At 46.8% G+C, this 22024-nt stretch overlaps 1 protein-coding gene across 3 annotated transcripts in view; it reads right to left on the reverse strand.

The window, feature by feature from the left end:
• Nucleotides 1-22024, reverse strand: part of ERAP2 (endoplasmic reticulum aminopeptidase 2) — a 258175-nt gene that overhangs the window by 26246 nt on the left and 209905 nt on the right. For all 3 annotated transcript variants that reach the window (XM_029572856.1, XM_029572865.1, XM_029572875.1), the window contains exon 17: nucleotides 15604-15685. In XM_029572856.1, coding sequence (XP_029428716.1) covers nucleotides 15604-15685 — 82 coding nt within the window. The remainder of the gene's footprint in view (nucleotides 1-15603; nucleotides 15686-22024) is intronic.

A 22024-nucleotide genomic window follows, 5' to 3' on the forward strand; every position in this document is an offset into this window, starting at 1 on the left:
GATAGAGGTCTTTAAGATCATGAGAGGTCTTGAACGAGTAGATGTGACGGTTATTTTCACTTTCGAATAATAGAAGGACTAGGGGGCATTCCATGAAGTTAGCAAGTAGCACATTTAAGACTAATTGGAGAAAATTCTTTTTCACTCAACGCACAATAAAGCTCTGGAATTTGTTGCCAGAGGATGTGGTTAGTGCAGTTAGTGTAGCTGGGTTCATAAAAGGTTTGGATAAGTTCTTGGAGGAGAAGTCCATTAATGGCTATTAATCAATTTTACTTAGGGAATAGCCACTGCTATTAATTGCATCAGTAGCAAGGGATCTTCTTAGTGTTTGGGTAATTGCCAAGTTCTTGTGGCCTGGTTTTGGCCTCTGTTGGAAACAGGATGCTGGGCTTGATGGACCCTTGGGTCCATCAAGCATCAAGCAATTAATAGCATGGCAATTTCTTATGTTCTTATGATTGTGTCAATGGTCCTCCTGTGGGAGTACACTTACCAGCGGATTACTGGTAAGTGTTAATCCAGTCTCTAGATGGGGTACATATATATTCCTTACTTGAGTTCAATGTTTCTTGTCGGTTGAGTACAGTAATGGCTGACTGCTTTTAATCAAGTTTTTTGCTAGTCTGTCCACAATTGTTTTTAAAGGGAATACTTGGCTGTTGTCATTGCAAGAATATATATACTGTGACATTAGCTTGCTCCATCTCCATCTGCTGGCAGGGGAGCATAACCCACTGGTCCTGAGTCCATCTGTCTCCACTAAGGAGACCTGGACCGGATGGTATGCATCCTAGGGTTCTGAAGGAACTCAAAAATGAAATTTCTGATCTATTAGTTAAAATTTGTAACCTATCATTAAAATCATCCATTGTACCTGAAGACTGGAGGGTGGCCAATGTAACCCCAATATTTAAAAAAGGCTCCAGGGGCAATCCGGGTAACTATAGACCAGTGAGCCTGACTTCAGTGCCGGGAAAAATAGTGGAAACTATTCTCAAGAACAAAATTGTAAAGCATATAGAAAGACATGATTTAATGGAACATAGTCAACATGGATTTACCCAAGGGAAGTCTTGCCTAACAAATCTGCTTCATTTTTTTGAAGGAGTTAATAAACATGTGGATAAAGGTGAACTGGTAGATGTAGTGTATTTGGATTTTCAGAAGGCGTTTGACAAAGTCCCTCATGAGAGGCTTCTAAGAAAACTAAAAAGTCATGGGATAGGAGGCGATGTCCTTTCATGGATTACAAGCTGGTTAAAAGACAGGAAACAGAGAGTAGGATTAAATGGTCAATTTTCTCAGTGGAAAAAGGTAAACAGTTGAGTGCCTCAGGTATCTGTACTTGGACCGGTGCTTTTCAATATATATATCTAAATGATCTGGAAAGGAATATGAAGAGTGAGGTTATCAAATTTGCAGATGATACAAAATTATTCAGAGTAGTTAAATCACAAGCAGACTGTGATACATTGCAGGAGGACCTTGCAAGACTTGAAGATTGGGCATCCAAATGGCAGATGAAATTTAATGTTGACAAGTGCAAGGTGTTGCATATAGGGAAAAATAACCGTTGCTGTAGTTACACGATGTTAGGTTCCATATTAGGTGCTACCACCCAGGAAAAAGATCTAGGCATCATAGTGGATAATACTTTAAAATCGTCAGCTCAGTGTGCTGCAGCAGTCAAAAAAGCAAATAGAATGTTAGGAATTATTAGGAAGGGAATGGTTAATAGAATGGAAAATGTCATAATGCCTCTATATCGCTCCATGGTGAGACCACACCTTGAATACTGTGTACAATTCTGTTCGCCGCATCTCAAAAAAGATATAGTTGCGATGGAGAAGGTACAGAGAAGGGCAACCAAAATGATAAAGGGGATGGAACAGCTTCCCTATGAGGAAAGGCTGAAGAGGTTAGGGCTGTTCAGCTTGGAGAAGAGACGCCTGAGGGGGGATATGATAGAGGTCTTTAAGAGCATGAGAGGTCTTGAACGAGTAGATGTGACTCGGTTATTTACACTTTCGAATAATAGAAGGACTAGGGGGCATTCCATGAAGTTAGCAAGTAGCACATTTAAGACTAATCGGAGAAAATTCTTTTTCACTCAACGCACAATAAAGCTCTGGAATTTGTTGCCAGAGGATGTGGTTAGTGCAGTTAGTGTAGCTAGGTTCAAAAAAGGTTTGGATAAGTTCTTGGAGGAGAAGTCCATTAATGGCTATTAATCAATTTTACTTAAGGAATAGCCACTGCTATTAATTGCATCAGTAGCATGGGATCTTCTTAGAGTTTCGGTAATTGCCAGGTTCTTGTGGCCTGGTTTAGCCTCTGTTGGAAACAGGATGCTGGGTTCGATGGACCCTTGGTCTGACCCAGCATGGCAATTTCTTATGTTCTTAGGTAAGTAGTAATTTCTCCATTCAACCTTTTGGTGTCTCTGGCTTGATGTTCTGGCTCAATTACTTTTTTTCATTCACTGATCTTCTCTATGTTCCTTTTCTAGCTCTTCCTTCATTCTGGTGTCTTCTTTCCTTCTTATTAGTCTCTTTCCTTCAGAGTGGATATTTTAATATTTTGGTTTTCTTCATTATGTCTACTCTTTTTTCAATGTTCTCTTTTCCTTATTTATTCTCTTCTTTCTCCTCCATTCTTCATTCCTTTTTCCTCCATTATTTCCCATCATTCTTTCACCCACAAATCCAAGGTCTTCTCACTCACTACCATTCCCAACTATCTCCTTTTCCAGTCCTGTTTCTCTCTCTGCCCATCACTGGTCCTTTCTTCTTCTTTGTATATCCAAAACCTGATCTCTTCCTTTCCATTCATCCTGAGCCTCTCTCCCTTTCTCCAGCCAGTGCTGTTTCTCCTTCGCCTTGCTACCCCATTGCTGGAAAACGTTAGGAAAGAAGTGAGCAGAGTTTTAAAGGTTGGGGTTAACAGAGTAAAAGGGAGAATATTTAACTAGATGTTATGAATCTGCTCCTGTGGAAGGAGGAGTTAGCAATCTGTTATGAGCTAGCTCCTATGGAGGGAGGGGTTAGCAATCTGTAATGCTCTACCCCTTGAGAGGGGAGTTAGCAATCTGCATGTTAGGAAAGCTCAGTGTTAGAGCTGAGAGATAGCAGTCTGTTATGCTTCGACTCCTGTGGAAGGAAGGAGTTAGCAATCTGTTAGTTATAGACTGAGGAGTAGCAATCTGTAATGAATATGTTGCTGAAGACTCCTGAGGGAGAAGGAGTAGCAATCTGTTACCAGCAGAGTGCTTGGAGAGGACACTCAGCTGTAAAGGAATATAGATAGGTGGATCCTTGGGCCGATAGCAGATGACTGCGCCCCCAGGAGGATATTCTGAGAGGGACCACCGGCTAGGCTTGAGTATGGAGACAGACACAGATAATTCTTTTATTAGACAGGTTAGTGGAACCACCAGAGGTGGCAGTAGTAAGCTGATATGCCCGGCAGGGCTGAAGTCCCTCAGGTACTGGAACAGCAATCCCAGGATTGAGCTGTAGACAAACTATAGATAGTGAGTAGACAGGGTATGCTGTGTTCATAGCCAGAACTAGATGACAAAACTCACATAATGTCTTTAAGAAGCTGAGTAGCTGGAAAGGGTTAGGCCCTCGAGGAGCGAGTACCTGGTTCCAGGGAAAGCTCTGAGAGAGTGGTTGTAACTCACAAATGTCTGTATCTGCGATAGCTTCCTGGCAGTAGAGAATCATCAGATTGTTCAGGAACATGGGCCCTCGAGGAGCGAGTACTGGTTTCTATCGGCAATCTGAAATAAAGAAAAGAGAGCAAGGTCCCCGAGGAGAGGGTACCCCTTGTAAGTCCGAGGAGGCAGGGTAGCTTAGGTAGCGAAACCCCTTGCTAACTCAATTTGTTAGCAAATTCTGAGACCTTTTATATTGGAGGCGGATGACGTCATCTCAGGGGAATGCCCCCGAGGTTCGTGCCCTTGCTGGTACATACATCGGAGCGTGCGCGCCCTATGTCATCAGGAACATGGCGGATCTGCAGTGTCGTGCCGGTCCGGGGACGCCGGAGAGAGATGGCAAGAAGACTTTGCGGCAGTTAACAGTCCATCAGACCCGGAGGGAGTTGCCACAGAGGTAAAGAGGGCGGAGTGAAGGCGTCAGCAGCGACGGATGCAACAGTACCCCCCTTCAAAGCGCGATCTCCTCTTCGGGTACCAGGCTTAGGTTTCAAAGGACGCGCGAGGTGAAACTGATGAATCATCTCTTTGTCCAAGATATTGGTCTGAGGCTCCCAAGTGATTAAATCGGGGCTGAAGCCTTCACAAATCAGAAGGTATTCAAAAGTCTTGCCTCTGTTGCAAACATCCAGAATCTCTTTGATCTTGATTTCTATTTCATCTTCTGTAAAGGTGACAGATGGATCTTGAGATTTGGAAGAATCTTTCAGAGTGTTATTGATGATAGCAGCAATGGGTAGAGCTGCTGTGGACGTCACTGAGGAATTCAGTGGAAGTGGTGATGTTGAAGAATGTCCAAAATCCACTTCTAAAGATGACTTTCCAGTAGATGATGCTGGATGAGAGATGGTACAAAACACAAAAATTCAGCTGAAAGGGAACTCTGGTGAAGTGGCGTTGAGCAACCTTCATAAATAGCCTCAGTATATTTGTGGCTTATTGGTTGAAGCCTGTAACATTCCGGGCAAGTATAATCATAGGTTGCAACACGCTTTGGTGGCACCAGTAGGTGCTGAAACTGTGACACTGACACTGTGCAATTTTGAGAACACTAGTGTGTGTGCACTTATCTTTGTTTGGCGCAGGAGAAGGGCAAGAAAGTCCTGAAGCGTGGCCTCCGACACCGTGGTGTTTCGGAGTCTGTTACTCCTTCATCAGGGACCTTCAGGAGAAGATGAGCCTTCAAATTTTTCTGCGTGCAAAGATAAAATAATCAGAGTTCTTACATGCTTTACTGTTAAAAATGCAAGGGCTCGGTTTGGAAAATGAAACTTACTCCGCTGTGTCCTGGTCAGTATATATATTCTGAGACGGCGATTATCTGTGCGGTGCACTATACGGTTGTCACCTGCCAACATGCCGTTCAGATACTGACGGCTTGCGCGCCCGAAAGATGAGAGATGGTAGCATCACCAGCAGAAGTGGACTGGCTGATTGCTAAGGATATCTTCTTTGGATCTATTATGTGCTGAGGTACATCAGGCACATCTTCTGAATGAAATGAGCGTGACAGCACATCTGCTCTGGTGTTTCGATCTCCCGGTCGGTACTTAAGCACAAAATCAATACGGTTGAAGAATAAAGACCATCTGGCCTGTCTGTAATTCAAACGTTGTGCATGGCGGAGATACTCGAGGTTTTTGTGATCTGTGAAGATGGTTATTTGATGTTGAGCGCCTTCGAGCCATGGCCGCCACTCCTCAAATGCAAGTTTTATAGCTAGGAGCTCCTTGTCACTGATTCTGTAGTTCTTCCCAGCAGAAGAAAATCTTTGTGAGAAGAATGAACAGGGTCATAAGGTTTTTGAGTCCCCCGCTTGGCTCAACACAGCCCCTACCCCCACATCTGAAGCATCAACTTCGACAACAAAGGGTCTGCCGGGGTCTGGATGCCACAAGCACGGTTCAGTGGAGAAGGCAGTCTTCAATTTCTCGAATGTGGAAATGTCCTCCATTGACCATTTTGAAGCGTTGGCACCCTTACGGGTCATTGCAGTCAAGGGTACAGTGAAAGAAGAATAGTTCTTAATAAAACTGCAATAATAATTGGTGAACCCCAGGAATCTCCTCAAGGCCTTCAGGCAGGTGAGTTGAGATCAATTCTGGATACTTTCAAGTTTGTGAGGGTCCATTTGAAAACCCTCCTTAGACACGATGTAGCCTAAAAAAGGCACTGAGTCTTTGTGAAATTCACACTTCGAGAGTTTGGCGTACAGCCGATGTTCGCGGAGACGGTGAAGCACTTGCTGGATATCTGCAATGTGGGTCTTCACATCCTGGGAGAAGATTAATATGTCATCCAGGTAGACCACCACGTTCTTGTATAGCAGGTCCTGCAAGATGTCATTCATCATATTTTGGAATGTAGCGTGTGCATTGCACAACCCGAATGGCATTACCAGATACACGAAATGGCTGTCTCGCATATTGAAGGCCGTTTTCCATTCATCACCACTTCAAATGCGGATGAGGTTGTAGGCCCCCTTCAGGTCAAGCTTAGAAAATATCTTGGCCCCTTGCAGCCTATCAAACAGCTCCGAGATTAACGGTAAGGGGTAACGGTCTTTGATTGTGATTTAATTTAGACCTCGATAATCGATACACGGACATAGGGTACCGTCCTTCTTCCCTATAAAGCAAAAGCCTGCGCCGGCTGACGACTTTGATGGTTGAATAAACCCTTTCTGGAGATTTTCTTCAATGTATTCAGACATCGCTTTATTCTCCAGAGCTGAGAGAGGATACACCTGTCCTTTCGGTGGCTCCGAATTGGGCTTCAATCTTATGGCACAGTCATAGGACCTATGTGGAGGAAGAATATCAGCCACTTCTTTGGAGAATACATCCCCGAAGGATGTGTATTCAGGTGGCAGTCCTGGCATCACTGGAGTCGTAGGCATGCAAATGATAGACGAAACCTCCTTGAGGCATTTCCCTTGACAATCTGGGCCCCATCATGAGAGATCCAGGGATGCCCAGTCAAATTGGGGTTGATGCACTTGCAGCCAGGGTAACCCCAGGACGATAGGGTACATGGCCTTTTCTAGTACAAAGGAGATTATTTCCGTATGGAGTGCTCTGGTGCGAAGCGTAACTGATATGGTCTCGCAAGTCACGTCGCCCAGCAAGGGCTCCCCGTGAATGGAGGACAACAGTAATGGATCTTTTAATTTGATGAGGGGGATCCTCAAGTATTCCACTAAACGTCTAGTAATGAAGTTGCCTCCTGCCCCTGAGTCTACCAGGGCAGGAGTCTGAACTGTGACTGGTCCATAGGTCAGGGAGACTGGGAGAGAGAGTGGAGGAGAGGATGCAGTGAGTCCCAAGAACAGTTTCCCCGCCAGGCTTGAATCCATCCATTTCCCGGACAAAATGGGGCATGCAGACACATCATGGTCGGACTGACCACAGTACATGCACAGACCGCGTTTCTTCCAAAATCTTCTCTCCTTTGAGGTCAAGTAACCATGACCAAGTTGCATTGGTTCATCTATATCAACAGCAGGAATTGCTGGACCCATCTGAGGTGCAGGGGTACTGGCCTGTTTCAACTCAGTTAACACCTTAGGCCGGAGTTCCTTCACCTTGTCTCGGAGCCGACAATCAATCCGAGTAGCTAAGGCTATCAATTCTTCCAGCGAATCAGGTGTCTGGCGAGCGGCCAGCTCGTCTTTCAAGCAGGTATCCAGGCCTCTGCAGAAGAGAGTCTTGAGACATCTGGGGTCCCAGCAAAGTTCCGCTGCAAGAGTCTTGAATTCTATGGCAAATTCAGCCAATGGTCTGTTGCCTTGCTTCAAGTCCACTAAAGCAAACCCGGCCACAGACATACGAGCAGGATCATCAAAAACGGATTTAAACAAGTCCATAAATCCTTCTATGTCCTGCAAAATAGGGTCCTTGCGTTCTCACAAGGTAGACGCCCACGAAAAGGCTCTCCCATTTAAGTATGACAGGATTTAGGTGGTCTTAGAGAGGTCCGAGGGAAACAATAACGGTTGTAAGGTGAAATGTATGCTGCACTGGTTCAAAAAGCCCCACGTCTTCTGAAGTTCTCAGGAGAATCGAATAGGAGCAGCCAGTGGAACAGCAGACTATAAAGTTACCTCCTACAGAGGGAGGAGTTAGCAATCTGTAATGCTCTACTCCTCGAGAAGGGAGGAGTTAGCAATCTGTATGTTAGGAAAGCTCAGTGTTAGAGCTGAGAGATAGCAGTCTGTTATGCTTCGACTCCTGTGGAAGGAAGGAGTTAGCAATCTGTTAGGTATAGACTGCGGAGTAGCAATCTGTAATGAATCTGTTGCTGAAGACTCCTGAGGGAGAAGGAGTAGCAATCTGTTACCAGCGGAGTGCTGGGAGAGTACACTCAGCTGTAGACGAATGTAGATAGGTGGATCCTTGGGCCGATGGCAGATGACTGCGCCCCCAGGAGGATATTCTGAGAGGGACCACCGGCTAGGCTTGAGTATGGAGACAGACACAGATAATTCTTTTATTAGACAGGTTAGTGGAAAAACCAGAGGTGGCAGTAGTAAGCTGATATGTCTGACAGGGCTGAAGTCCCTCAGGTATTGGAACAGCGATCCCAGGGTTGAGCTGTAGACAAACTATAGATAGTGAGTAGACAGGGTATGCTGTGTTCATAGCCAGAACTAGATGACAAAACTCACATAATGTCTTTAAGAAGCTGAGTAGCTGGAAAGGGTTAGGCCCTCGAGGAGCAAGTACCTGGTTCCAGGGAAAGCTCTGAGAGAGTGGTGGTAACTCACAAATGTCTGTATCTGCAATAGCTTCCTGGCAGTAGAGAATCTTCAGAGTGTTCAGGAACATGGGCCCTCGAGGAGTGAGTACCAGTTCCTATCGGCTATCTGAAATAAAGAAAAGAGAGCGAGGCCCCAGAGGAGCGGGTACCCCTGGTAAGTCCAAGGAGGCAAAGTAGCTTAGGTAGCAAAACCCCTTGCTAACTCAATTCGTTAGCAAATTCTGAGACCTTTTATAATGGAGGTGGATGACATCATCTCAGGTGGACGCCCCTGAGGTTTGCGCCCTTGCTGGTACATACATCAGAGCGCGCACGCGCCCTACATCATCAGGAACATGGCGGATCCGCAGCTTCGTGCCGGTCGGGGACGCCGGAGAGAGACGGCAAGAAGACTTCACGGCAGATAACAGTCAATCAGACCCAGAGGGAGTCGCCACAGAGGTAAAGAGGGCGGAGTGAGGGTGTCGAGCAGCGACGGATGCAACACTAGAGGGTAGGAAGTCCTATCCTTTACCTAGGCAAACTGGGAACAAACTAGGAAAACTGGTAATTGCATTGGCATGCGTGTCTACTAAAATCCCCCCACTTACACGGTAGAAGTGGCATTTGCGTGCATATGTACTCATCCATATAAAATTGCGTGCATGTGTAAGTGCGTACAGCCAATTTTATATCAAATGCATATATATTAGAGATGTGAATCGTGTGATCGATCGTCTTAACGATCGATTTCTGCTGGGAGGGGGAGGGAATCGGATCGTCGCAGTTTGGGTTTTTTAAATATCGTGTAAATCGTGTAAATCGAAAACCGGCACACTAAAACATCCCTAAAATAAATCCCCCACCCTCCCGAACCCCCCCCAAAATGCCTTAAATTACCTGGGGTCCAGTGGGGGGGGAGGGCGGGAAAACCGGCACACTAAAACAACCCTAAAACCCACCCCAACCCTTTAAAATAAATCCCCCACCCTCCCGAACCCCCCCAAAATGCCTTAAATTACCTGGGGTCCAGAGGAAGGGTCCTGGTGTGATCTTTTACTCTCGGACCTCGGACCTCCGTGGTCTGTAGAAACAAAATGGCGCCGGCGCTACCTTTGACCTGTCATATGACAGGGCAAAGGTAGCGCCGGCGCCATTTTGTTTTTTTTGTCCCCCGACGGCAGGAGCGTAGGAGATCGCTCCCGGACCCGCAGGGACTTTTGGCCAGCTTGGGGGGGCCTCCTGACCCCTACAAGACTTGCCAAAAGTCCAGCGGGGGTCCGGAACGATCTCCTACCGCGAATCGTTTTTCCGTACGGAAAAACGATTCGACTGCAGGAGGTCGTTCCGGACCCCCGCTGGACCCCCAGGGACTTTTGGCCAGCTTGGGGGGGCCTCCTGACCCCCACAAGACTTGCCAAAAGTCCAGCGGGGGTCCGGAACGACCTCCTGCAGTCGAATCGTGTTGCCTTACGGCCGGCGCCATTTTGCGCAAAATGGCGCCGCAAAATGGCGCCGGCCGTACGGCAACACGATTCGACTGCAGGAGGTCGTTCCGGACCCCCGCTGGACTTTTGGCAAGTCTTGTGGGGGTCAGGAGGCCCCCCTAAGCTGGCCAAAAGTCCCTGGGGGTCCAGCGGGGGTCCGGAACGACCTCCTGCAGTCGAATCGTTTTTCCGTATGGAAAAACGATTCGTGGTAGAAGATCGTTCCGGACCCCCGCTGGACTTTTGGCAAGTCTTGTGGGGGGGTCAGGAGGCCCCCCCAAGCTGGCCAAAAGTCCCTGCGGGTCCGGGAGCGATCTCCTACGCTCCTGCCGTCGGGGGATAAAAAAAACAAAATGGCGCCGGCGCTACCTTTGCCCTGTCATATGACAGGTCAAAGGTAGCGCCGGCGCCATTTTGTTTCTACAGACCACCGAGGTCCGAGAGTAAAAGATCACACCGGGACCCTTCCTCTGGACCCCAGGTAATTTAAGGCATTTTGGGGGGGTTCGGGAGGGTGGGGGATTTATTTTAAAGGGTCGGGGTGGGTTTTAGGGTTGTTTTAGTGTGCCGGTTTTCCCGCCCTCCCCTTCCTTTCCCCCTTCCCCCGATTTACGATTTTTTAACGATAAATCGGGGGAATTGTTATTGTATCGCGGCTCTAACGATTTTTGACGATTTAAAATATATCGGACGATATTTTAAATCGTCAAAAAACGATTCACATCCCTAATATATATGCATCTATGTAATCAAATGGCCACATCTCTGGCCACGAGCTGGTAAATGCACATTAGGGATGTGAATCGTTTTTTGACGATTTAAAATATCGTCCAATATATTTTAAATCGTCAAAAATCGTTAGGGCCACGATACAATACCAATTCCCCCGATTTATCGTCAAAAAATCGTAAATCGGGGGAAGGGGGAGGGCAGGAAAACCGGCACACTAAAACACCCTAAAACCCACCCCGACCCTTTAAATTAAATCCCCCACCCTCCCGAACCCCCCCCAAATGCCTTAAATTACCTGGGGGTCCAGCGGCACACTAAAACACGGCACACTAAAACACGGCACACTAAAACCCCCTAAAACCCACCCCGACCCTTTAAATTAAATCCCCCACCCTCCCGAACCCCCCCCCCCAAATGCCTTAAATTACCTGGGGGTCCGTAGCCTTAAATTACCTCCGTAGCGGCAGTCCGTAGCTAAATCGGGGGAAGGGGGAGAGCAGGAAAAGCGGCACACTAAATCGTGTAGTCTTCAGCCGGCGCCATTTTGCAAAATGGCCGCCGCAAAATGGCGGCGGCCATAGACCAAAACGATTCGACGCAGGAGGTCGTTCCGGACCCCCGCTGGACTTTTGGCAAGTCTTGTGGGGGTCAGGAGGCCCCCCCAAGCTGGCCAAAAGTTCCTGGGGGTCCAGCGGGGGTCCGGGAGCGATTTCCTGCCGCGAATCGTTTTCCGTACGGAAAATGGCGCCGGCAGGAGATCGACTGCAGGAGGTCGTTCAGCGAGGGTTCCGCTGAACGACCTCCAGCTTTTCCTGCTCTCCCCCTTCCCCCGATTTAGCTACGGACCGCCGCTACGGAGGTAATTTAAGGCTACGGACCCCCAGGTAATTTAAGGCATTTGGGGGGGCTTCGGGAGGGTGGGGGATTTAATTTAAAGGGTCGGGGGTGGGTTTTAGGGGGTTTTAGTGTGCCGGCTCACGATTTTAACGATTTTCACGATACTTTACACACCCAAACGGCAACAATACGATTCCCTCCCCCTCCCAGCCGAAATTGATCGTTAAGACGATCGAGGACACGATTCACATCTCTAATGCCCATAAATGTGTGCCTGCATGGCTGTTGGAAAGTTACTGTCCCAGGGAGACAAGAACACATTTTATTATAGCAGAAGAAAAATATATTATTACATAAACACTTCTGTATTCACTGAAAGGCAATAAAAAGCTAATGTCTATTATAAAAGAAAAGAAAATACTTACATTAAAATTGTGTCTCCATAGAGAAATGTAAAAAAGTTATCTTTTTGTGGATTATAAAAAGAAAAATACTGATCCCCCTTTTCAGTTCTCAGGTCAGTCATATTAAGAGTGTCCCTTAAGTCCCTTGTGAAAATCTGGCCAGCAATTAAGTATGTGATTTCTCAATTTTATCTCGGGTATGTGCTTTAAATTAATTTCCTTGCAGTTCTTGGCTAATTCAGTGGCTGGATGCTTGGAGAATCTACTGGGACTTCTGTTCATTAAACGCTGACCAAGAAATCACCTTGACTTATGGAGAGATGCAACTTCCTCTAAACCAAAAAAATAAAATCTATGGGGGCGGATTTTAAGAGCCCTGCTCGCCTAAATCCGCCCAAAACCGGGCGGATTTAGGTGAGCAGGGCCCTGCGCGCCGGTGAGCCTATTTTACATAGGCCTACCGGCGCGCGCAGAGCCCCAGGACTCGCGTAAGTCCCGGGGTTTTTGGAGGGGGGCGTGTCGGGGGGCGGGGCCAAGCGCCGCGCCGTTTTCGGGGCGTGTCGGCAGTGTTTTGGGGGCGGGCCCGGGGGCGTGGTTACGGCCCGGGGCGGTCCAGAGGCGTGGCCGCGCCCTCCGAACCCGCCCCCAGGTCGCGTCCCGGCGCGCTAGGGGCCCGCTGGCGCGCGGGGATTTACGTCTCCCTCCGGGAGGCGTAAATCCCCCGACAAAGGTAAGGGGGGGGGTTTAGACAGGGCCGGGTGGGTGGGTTAGGTAGGGGAAGGGAGGGGAAGGTGAGGGGAGGGCGTTAGAGGATTCCCTCCAAGGCCGCTCCGATTTCGGAGCGGCCTTGGAGGGAACAGGGGTAGGCTGCGCGGCTGGGCGCGCGCCGGCTATACGTAATCGATAGCCTTGCGCGCGCCGATCCAGGATTTTAGCGGATACGCGCGACTACGCGCGTAGCTACTAAAATCCCGCGTACTTTTGCTTGCGCCTGATGCGCCAGCAAAAGTACACGAACGCGCCGTGTTTGAAAATCTACCCCAGCCTCTGTTCCCAAATAAAAAATATGAACAATTCTTACAATTTTTCCCTATAAATGTAGTTTTCCTAATAATAAAACATGTGTGCATCTAAAACTGGACTATTTTACTAAATAAAAACTAAAATAAGTAAACGGTACCTAATAGATCATACTATTAACTCCTATAAAACACATAGGGGCGGATTTCAAAACCCCTGCGCGCGTAAATCCTTCCAGATTTACGCGCGCAGGGCCAGCGCGCCTATTTTGCATAGGCCGCCGGCGCGCGCAGAGCCCCGGGACGCGCGTAAGTCCGGGGCTTCCTGTCGGGGGCATGGCGTGACGGGATGACGTGGCGTTTTGGGGGCGGCGACGTGAGTGTAGTTTTGGCCCGGGGGCATTCCGGGGGTGTGGCTGCGGCCTCCGGAACAGCCCCCGGGACCGGACCACGGAGCGGGGCAGCCGGCCGACGCGCGCAAAGTTACGCCTGCTTTCAGCAGGCGTAACTTTGCCGACAAAGGTAAGGGGGGGTTTTAGATAGGGCCGGGGGGGTGGGTTAGGTAGGGGAAGGGAGGGGAAGGTGGGGGGAGGGCGAAGAAAAGTGCCCTCCGAGGCCGCTCCGAAATCAGAGCGGCCTCGGAGGGAACAGGCAGCGCGCGCTGGGCTCGGTGCGAGCAGGTTGCACAAATGTGCACCCCCTTGCGCGCGCCGACCCCGGATTTTATAAGATACGCGTATCTTATAAAATCCAGCGTACTTTTGTTCGCGCCTGCTGTGCGAACAAAAGTACGCGCTCGCGCAAGTATTTAAAATCTGCCCCATATTGAATTCACATTACTTTAATTTAAGACTAATCCCTTTCTATTCATGCCAGCCTTAGCATTGATGGCTTTTTGCCTTTGATATGGGTTTTGCAGTCCTCTCCTAGGTTCTACCTCACGGCCTGTTCCCTCCAACTAGACCTAATCTGCAAAGACTCACCACACAAGATAGCAGTAAATATGTTTATTTCCTTCAAGAGAGAAAGCCAAACTATAGCATTGATATCATACATCGTCTGTCTTAAGTATGAATGTTTTATACTCAATGGGGCAGATTTTAAAAAAATACGCGCGTGCGAACAAAAGTACGCCGGATTTTAAAAGATACGCGCTTAGCCGTATCTTTTAAAATCTGGGGTTGGCGTGCGCAAAGCTGCACAAAATCAGCAGCCTGCACACGCCGAGCCGCACAGCCTGCCTCTGTTCCCTCCGAGGCCGCTCTGAAATCGGAGCGGCCTCGGAGGGAACTTTTTTTTTGTCCCCCGCCACCTTTCCCTCCCTTCCCCTATCTAACCCACCCCCCTGGCCCTACCTAAATCCCCCACCACCTTGTCTGCTGGCAGGTGTAACTCGCGTGCGCAGGCTGGCCATGCCCCGACACAGGCCGCTGTGTCGGGGCACTCAGCCACACCCTGGACTGCCCCAGACCGCAGACACACCCCCCAGACCGCCCATTTTAGCAAGCCCCAGGCCTTACGCGCCGGCGGCCTATGCAAAATAGGCACACCGGCGTGCGAGTGCCCTGTGCGCGTAAATCCGGCAGTATTTACACGCGCAGGGCTTTTAAAATCTACCCCATTATGTATATCTTTGCTATTTCCAGTATCCAGACCACAGCCCACTCTCTGTTCCAGTATCCAGTCCACAGCCCCCTGTTCCTATATCCTGTCCATAGCTACTTGTCTGTTCCAGTCTTTCTCTGCTCACAACCTCCAGCCTGTGTTTGCCCAGCCTTGAGTAGCTTACCCAGCCTGTCCACTTAAGCCCTACTGGCCCCCAGAACCCAAGAGCTCAACTGCAGGGAAGGAGGCTGGATAGGTAGAAGACCAGCCCAGCTTCCAACCATGATGTTCAGCTGTCGTAGCTAAGTCCTGCTGGTCTCCAGGACCCAACCTATCAACCTGTGAGGGATAGGGCTGACTAGGCAGAAGACAAACCCAGTTCCTGACTTGTGGTCCTGCCCTGCTCCTGAGGGGTATTTCTAGACCCCGGTCCTCGTGCCAAAGTTTTGGAGATGTTCCTTGAGGAGAAGTCCACAAACTGCTATTAATCAAACTGCCTTGGCCACTGAATAGCCACTGCTTATTACAGGCATTAGTGGCATAGGATTTATTTACTGTTTGGGTACTTGCCAGGTACTTGTGACCTGGATTAGCCACTGCTGGAATTGATTTCCCTCAGTCCTACCCAATATGGCAATTTCTTCTATTCTTATAAATAAATAAATGACTTATTTATTTATCGGTTAAACAGAATCTCCTAAAGCTGCATATAAAGACATTGTCCAAGCAATTTAAAAAGTGATCATAAGTCGTCATTATTTTCTTGATGATAATTGTAGGAGACAAGTCATTCAAGCACTTTCTAAAGCAACATACGCCATGCAGTCAAGAAAATAAAAGTCAGAAATAAGAAAATTCGAAGCCAAACATCGTCTCTTATTTTCTGCATACGGAAATTCTATCTCATTTTAGTCCACATATTGAATATTATGATCTCAGTTTTAAAAAATTGAGGAAAAAAGACATTGCTGAAAAATAATTGAGAATACAGCGCAGAAATCAAAAGGATAAAAACATTTCCTTGAATAACATGTTGAGTATTTTCTTTAACAACTGACCTCTTCCAGCTTTTCTTTAGGTGAAAACTGTGACAATGATCCAGTGATTATTGTATGAAGAGATTGGGATCCAAGTGGAAACCTGAGAAAAGAGAATACATAAAAACCTAAATCATTGCCAAAATAATATTTTGCTAACATGTAAAAACATTTTTTAGTCAAGAAAGCATATGAGACTTCTCTTTAAAGTTGCAGTTCAACTTCAGATGGGAATGGAGAAGTGACCTAGTAGTTACAGCAGCAGCTTAAGAACCAGGGAAAACAATGTTCAAATACCGCTTCTCCCATTTATGCTCTTTGTGACCTTGAGCAAGTTACTTCACCCTTTATTGTCCCAGGTGCAAACTTAGATGTTGAGCCCTCTGGGGCAAGGAATTACCTACTGTACTGTAACTTGCTTTGAGCTCAGATTTGGAAAGACAAGTAATTAAATCCAAATTATCAACATGTGTCCTTCTGTGGGTCTTACTCATAATGTCAGATTCTTGAAACTTCTGGCTGTCTGTGGTATACCATATTTTTGTTGCAGAAACCACAGATTACACCACTGAAATCAATGGAACCAGAGTGAAGTACCACTGCAACCTGTACCAAAAAATGTGGTTATGCTGTGGGTTCCTAGATGTTTCGAGTGACTGGCACTGGATATCTCGAGGTCTATATTCAAAAGCATTTAGCCGGCTCAGAAATTAGCCAGCCAAATGAATATTTGGACACTTAACCAGCTAAATTCTAGCCGGCTAATGAGATAACCAGCTAGAATTTAGCCAGCTAAGTTGGGGCGTTTCAGGGGCATAACTGGGAAGAGTTGAGTTAGTCGGTTAAGTTAGACGGCTAAGTCTGGTCGGACCAAAGAGCTGTCCTAAAGTTAGGCGGCTATAGTTAGCCAGCTAACTTTAAGATAGCCAGCTATATTCAATACTGAAGTTTGGCTAACTTGTCAGGGGGGTCACACGTAATATGGAAATACAAAGGAAATAGCTGAAGAACCACCTAAGGGAAGGTTTCAAAGACAAGTGAAAAATTATAAAGGAGAAAGTCCATATTCACTATTGAATATACCTCCAAAGGTAGCAGGATAAGTTTATTTGACTAACTTTGCTAGCCAGACTGTGTCTGAATATGGACCTCCTCCTTTTTAATTTTTCACTTGTCCTTGAAAACCTACCCTTGGGTGGTTCTTCAACTATTTCCTTTGTACTTCCATATTACATGTGGCCCCCCTGATGAGTTAGCAACTAGATGTCCTTAGTAGCCCACAAAGCCATCTAGAAGAAATACCACATTTCAGCTTCTTCTCTAGAGGCTCCCTGAGTGGGTGGATTTTGCATATAAATAGGAGGATGAGAGAACGGTAGATGTGGTCTCTTGGTTTGGCTCGCGAAGAGGAAAGAGCTTTGTTAGTTTCTGTTTGCCTAAGTGAGGCCTATACCCCTCATTAGGTGAAGTTTTTGAAAATCCCTGCCAGGCATTGCCTGCTAGTTCAGGGCTATAATGAGGTTAATAGAGATATTGGAAATTTATACTTATTTGAGGATTTTTGTGACTGGAGGCGAGAACCTGCAGCTTCCTGAAGTTGGCAATCCCCAAGATCCGGAAGCCAGGAAAAAGAAGATCTCTAGACATTCATCAGAGACAAGAGGGGCACGGTGACAGTACTCACTACAGAGAAGATTTTTGACTGTTAGAGAATTTTGGCCAGGTTTTTGGATTTTAGGCAGTTCTTCTTGCCACCTCATTTGGGGCTGGGTCTGTATCAGCACAGTCCTGAAGTGAGATTCACTACTGAGAGGTCAAAGAAAGTGATAAAAGAAAGGATTGAAGTTTGAGAAAGAAGACTTGAAGATCTTCAACAAAAATAAAGAAAAGAGGATTTATATTCAGACAACAACCAACAAGGACTGAATTGCACAGGCTGGATAAACAAATCAGCGTGGGAGTAGCTTGCTTATTGCGGTAGTTACTACCCCTAACCAATTAAGCTAGATCACTTAGATGCAGCTCCAGCATTGCTCTCTACATCAATGGCAGGGGTGGAAGGTAACTAGAACCAAAAAGTTATTAATAAGGGCCAAGAGTAACAGATAAGTATGAGAAAAAAAATGAGTGTGAAAGCTTGCTGGGCAGACTGGATGGGCCATTTGGTCTTCTTCTGCCGTCATTTCTATGTTTCTATCTTCCCCTGGGGACACAGGCACAGGCTAGGTAAAGACTCCAGATCAACGGTGGGCTCAGGTAGGACTGTTCTTTACTAGAAGGGGACCAGTACAGAACAGGATTTTCTCTAGAAGTTGGGTTTCCAGGACATTCAGTGAAGAAGTGTTAGGAATCCATCAAGGAACCTGAGTTAGTTGCATGAACACAGAGAGGAAAGGATACTCATCTATATTTTGATTTATTGTACAATGGACATTGCTTACATTGTTGAAATAATCAGTAAACTATTTTATTTTGAACACCCAGCTCTGTATCCTGCTTCATTTGTCCCCGAAAAGCATTATCACAGCACCATCTCAGATGAACAGCAACACACTGATAAGGAAAGCACCTCACCACCTGTGCCACAAGCAATAGATTCCCCCCTCCCCCTTCCCCCCAGAAAGGACTCATCCCTGGCGTACAACCAGCAGGAAGGGACAAGTGGCAAGAAAACAGCCCAGCTTTATAAATTATTTTTGTGTACCCTTGGACACTATCCCCCTCCAAAGAAAAGGGTTACACATGTGTCAGGATGATGCTACCCAAACCAGAGACTGATCAGTGTGGAGACTCACTGATTTATTGAGTCCTGTTTAGATCCTACACATCTAAGGGATTCACAAAACTGTCCCTTACTAGCAGATCTCAAAATCTCAGACTGAGTATGAGGTCAGAGTAGAGTAGACATAGGGAAGGTGTTTGACATGGCCCAGCTAAGCTAAGAGCTCATACCTGCCCAACCAGGGGAACAGTCATTACTATAGCCCTATGAGCAAAGCTGTTACTGCACTCTACCAGGTAAGGTTATAGGCCCACATCTGGGAGCTGGGATCCTGCAGCAACAGTCCGGTACGTGCCATCATTTGCTGGAGACAGAGAATACTGGCAATTGCTTGTGCTGCACCATCCTGTGCACCAGTGATGATGTCACTGAAAAAGATTGTGTCCTCTTTCTCCATTTGCTGCCAAAGAGATATAAATGTACACATCTGGACTGGTTTAGCAGGCTGATAGGGTAAGAAAGCAAAGATTGAGACCTGTTTCCCCGAAAATAAGACATCCCCCGAAAATAAGACCTAGTAGAGGTTTTGCTGAATTGCTAAATATAAGACCTCCCCCGAAAGTAAGACCTAGCAAAGTTTTTATTTGGGAGCATGCCCCTTGCACAGAACACCAGCGCATGCAGCTGTGATTTTTTTACGCTGCAGGATTCACAGTTAGTTGTCATCACAAACCAGCATAACCAGACAACTATTCAGAATATAATAAATGTTCATTTTTTTGTTCAACAATATATGTGAATTCTTCTTCATGGAAAAATAAGACATCCCCTGAAAATAAGGCCTAGTGCATCTTTGGTAGCAAAAATTAATATAAGACACTGTCTTATTTTCGGGGAAACAGGGTATCTATAGCCTTGTCAGAAGCCCAGTCATTCACAGAAGCCTGGAATTAAATGAGCCTAGATTAGCCAGAAATCACAGGTCATTTCCTATAATCAGTCATACACTGAGACAGAGAAGCCCTGCACAATTTTTTTATACAAGACCAGAAAATAAACAGTTTAAAATCCAAATTTTTTTGCCTATCCTTTCAATTAGGCCGATATAGTAAAGTGTGTGGGAAAACAGGCGCTCAGTGTTGAGTGCCTGATTTCCTAACGCGCACCCAGCCACCTCTCCTGGGTACGTGATACTGTATTTAAATGAAGGGTCATGCTAAAAAGGAGGCACTAGGAACAATAGCGTGCTCATAGCGCCTCCTTAGCAGCAGAAGCCCAAGAGAGGTGGATATCAGCGGGTTTGGAAAACAGACGCTCAATTTTCCTAACATGTAATTGTTTCAAAAACATTTTTTAAACAATATTGAAATAAAGTAAGATTTTTAAATCGAAGATAGAAACTTTGAAATCACATGACTCATTATGGTGCCGACATAAGCAATATTAACTAGTTGATTCTTTGATTTGTCTGATATATACTAGTTAAATCCCTTACATATTTTCCTAATGGTAAAACATTCCATAGCATGATGCTTGAAAACTATCATGTACATTTAAGTCCCACTTCTGCTGGGGAGGGAATCCTAAGAAAATCGTTTTGAAAAGAATGACAAACTGTTGTGTTCCACGCCCGTGGAAGGCCACAGGCGTGGTCCCCTACCTCACCCGCGGCGGTGACCCGCCGCGGAAACTTCTAGTCATGCCCCTGGGCCGGTGCCCAACGCCCCGGCACAGGTCCCCGGTCTGGCCGCCGGGTGGGGAGTCGTCCCCGCTCCTCCCTCACGGCGTTCTGCAGGCTTTCCTCCACCGAGGAAATCCAAGATTTCCGCCGCCATCTTTAGGCGCGAGGCCGCGCCTCCTCCACAGATTTAAAGGGGCCAGGCCCCTTAACTACTCACAGCTGTCTCTAATGGGCCAGAGTAGAGGAAGTACAAAGGGAAGCTTCCCCTGCCCATTCTTCGACTTGGCAACTTCCCACGTAGTCAGGTCTGCTTGTCTTGGTGAGTTCGTGTACTTCGGATCCTTGTTCCTGTCTTGTCTTGGTGTTCCTGGTTCCTGACTTCGGATCGGCTAGCGGTGATTCCTGGTGTGTGACTTCGGACTGGCAAGCGGTGATTCCTGGTGTGTGACTTCGGATCGGCTAGCAGTGATTCCTGGTGTGTGACTTCGGACTGGCAAGTGGCGATCCCTCGGTGTAAGACCTCGGACTGGTAAGCGACGACCTTCTGGCACTTGACCTTGGACTTCTTCTGGACCATCGTCTCCAAGGGCCCACCTAAGTCCCAGCGGCCCCGGTCCCTATGGGCTCCTCCTGGGAGGACCGCGGGCTTCCAGAGGTGAAGCTCCAGTTAGCCTTGCACCGAACTCTCAAAGGTCCGCCTAAGTCCCAGCAGTTCGCGTCCCTCCAGGCTCCTCCTGGAGGGACCACGGACTTCCAGGGGTGAAGACACAGTTCCTTTCCTTGACGCCACGACTCTTCGTCTGCCTCCACAGTCTCCTCAGTCTCCCGTGCCGAGGGTCAGCTGGTCGCATCTTCTGTCCTGCCTCGCCACCCGACGGGAGAACCTACGGATCTTCCTCTTAAGGTATACCATCCTCCCATCGGCCCAAGTGTCCACAAGCCTGAGCATAACACAAACTCTCTGAGGATAGTAAGAAATTAACAGTACTGACAAATAACTTGGATAACTTATCCAAAGTGCATGAAAAGCTAAACAGAGAATCTTAAATCTGATTCTTGCAATTACAGATAGGAGCTCTTTCATTAAATGCATAATATGATCATACTTACAGGCCCTATAAACCAATCTGGCTGCCATAACTGAAGTCTTTTTAACTAAGTGGCAACCTTTGGTAGAGACTGTCAAAATAATTAGTTTGTGACATTATGAAAGCATGAATCAACAATCATAGATCATGCTTCTTCAGGAAAAGTTGAAGCTGTCAAAATACCTTATGTGTAACCCCCCTCCCCTCAATTCATTTTGTAGAATGAAAAAAGGGGCTACATAGTTCCCAGGGCTGATTATCACCATTCTGGACCTCTGATTCTCTCTATCATTTCACATCTTGTGTTAGCCACTAAACTGCAGGGATTCCACTAGCAGGGAGGAAGTCTAAACCTCAAGGGCCCTCAGTGTAGTGGTGGAACCTTGCACTCACTCTCAACCACTCCTCAATCACTGTTCAGTAGGTATTCACTTCAGAATGTTTCATTAAGCTATAGATGCACCAAGAAAGCACAGCAGGAAGTTTAGTAGTGGTGTTCTACAAAATAGGTTTAGTTCAACTTAAAAAAACTATGATACATGCCAGAATGGAAAAGATCAGGATGATAAAAAGGAGAACACCCACTCCAAGGGCTTCAGTTTCTTTATCCATGGTGTACTTACTCTTGGCTTTCCTCTGATCTGAATCAGTGTCCAATATGACCTCCCATGAAGGGTGGGATAATTCTCTTCTTCTACGATCATGGACAAGGGAGGTAAAACAAACATAACCCTCCTTCCTTCAAAACTAGGTACAAAACATCTTCCCATCCAGTTATCTGTCCTCACTCTTAACTTGTCGCAGGGTTAAAATAACTGGAATGCCAGCCCTTCCAGCAACGGTGAAATGGCCCTCCTATTACAAATTAGTCAAGATCACAAAAATATTTTTTTAAAAACCCCTCTAGCTGGAAAAACTCTTAACTTGGAGAACCAAGAGGCCTACCAGATA

The sequence above is a fragment of the Rhinatrema bivittatum genome, chromosome 1 (genome assembly GCF_901001135.1).
Source record: "Rhinatrema bivittatum chromosome 1, aRhiBiv1.1, whole genome shotgun sequence".
Taxonomy (NCBI): domain Eukaryota; kingdom Metazoa; phylum Chordata; class Amphibia; order Gymnophiona; family Rhinatrematidae; genus Rhinatrema; species Rhinatrema bivittatum.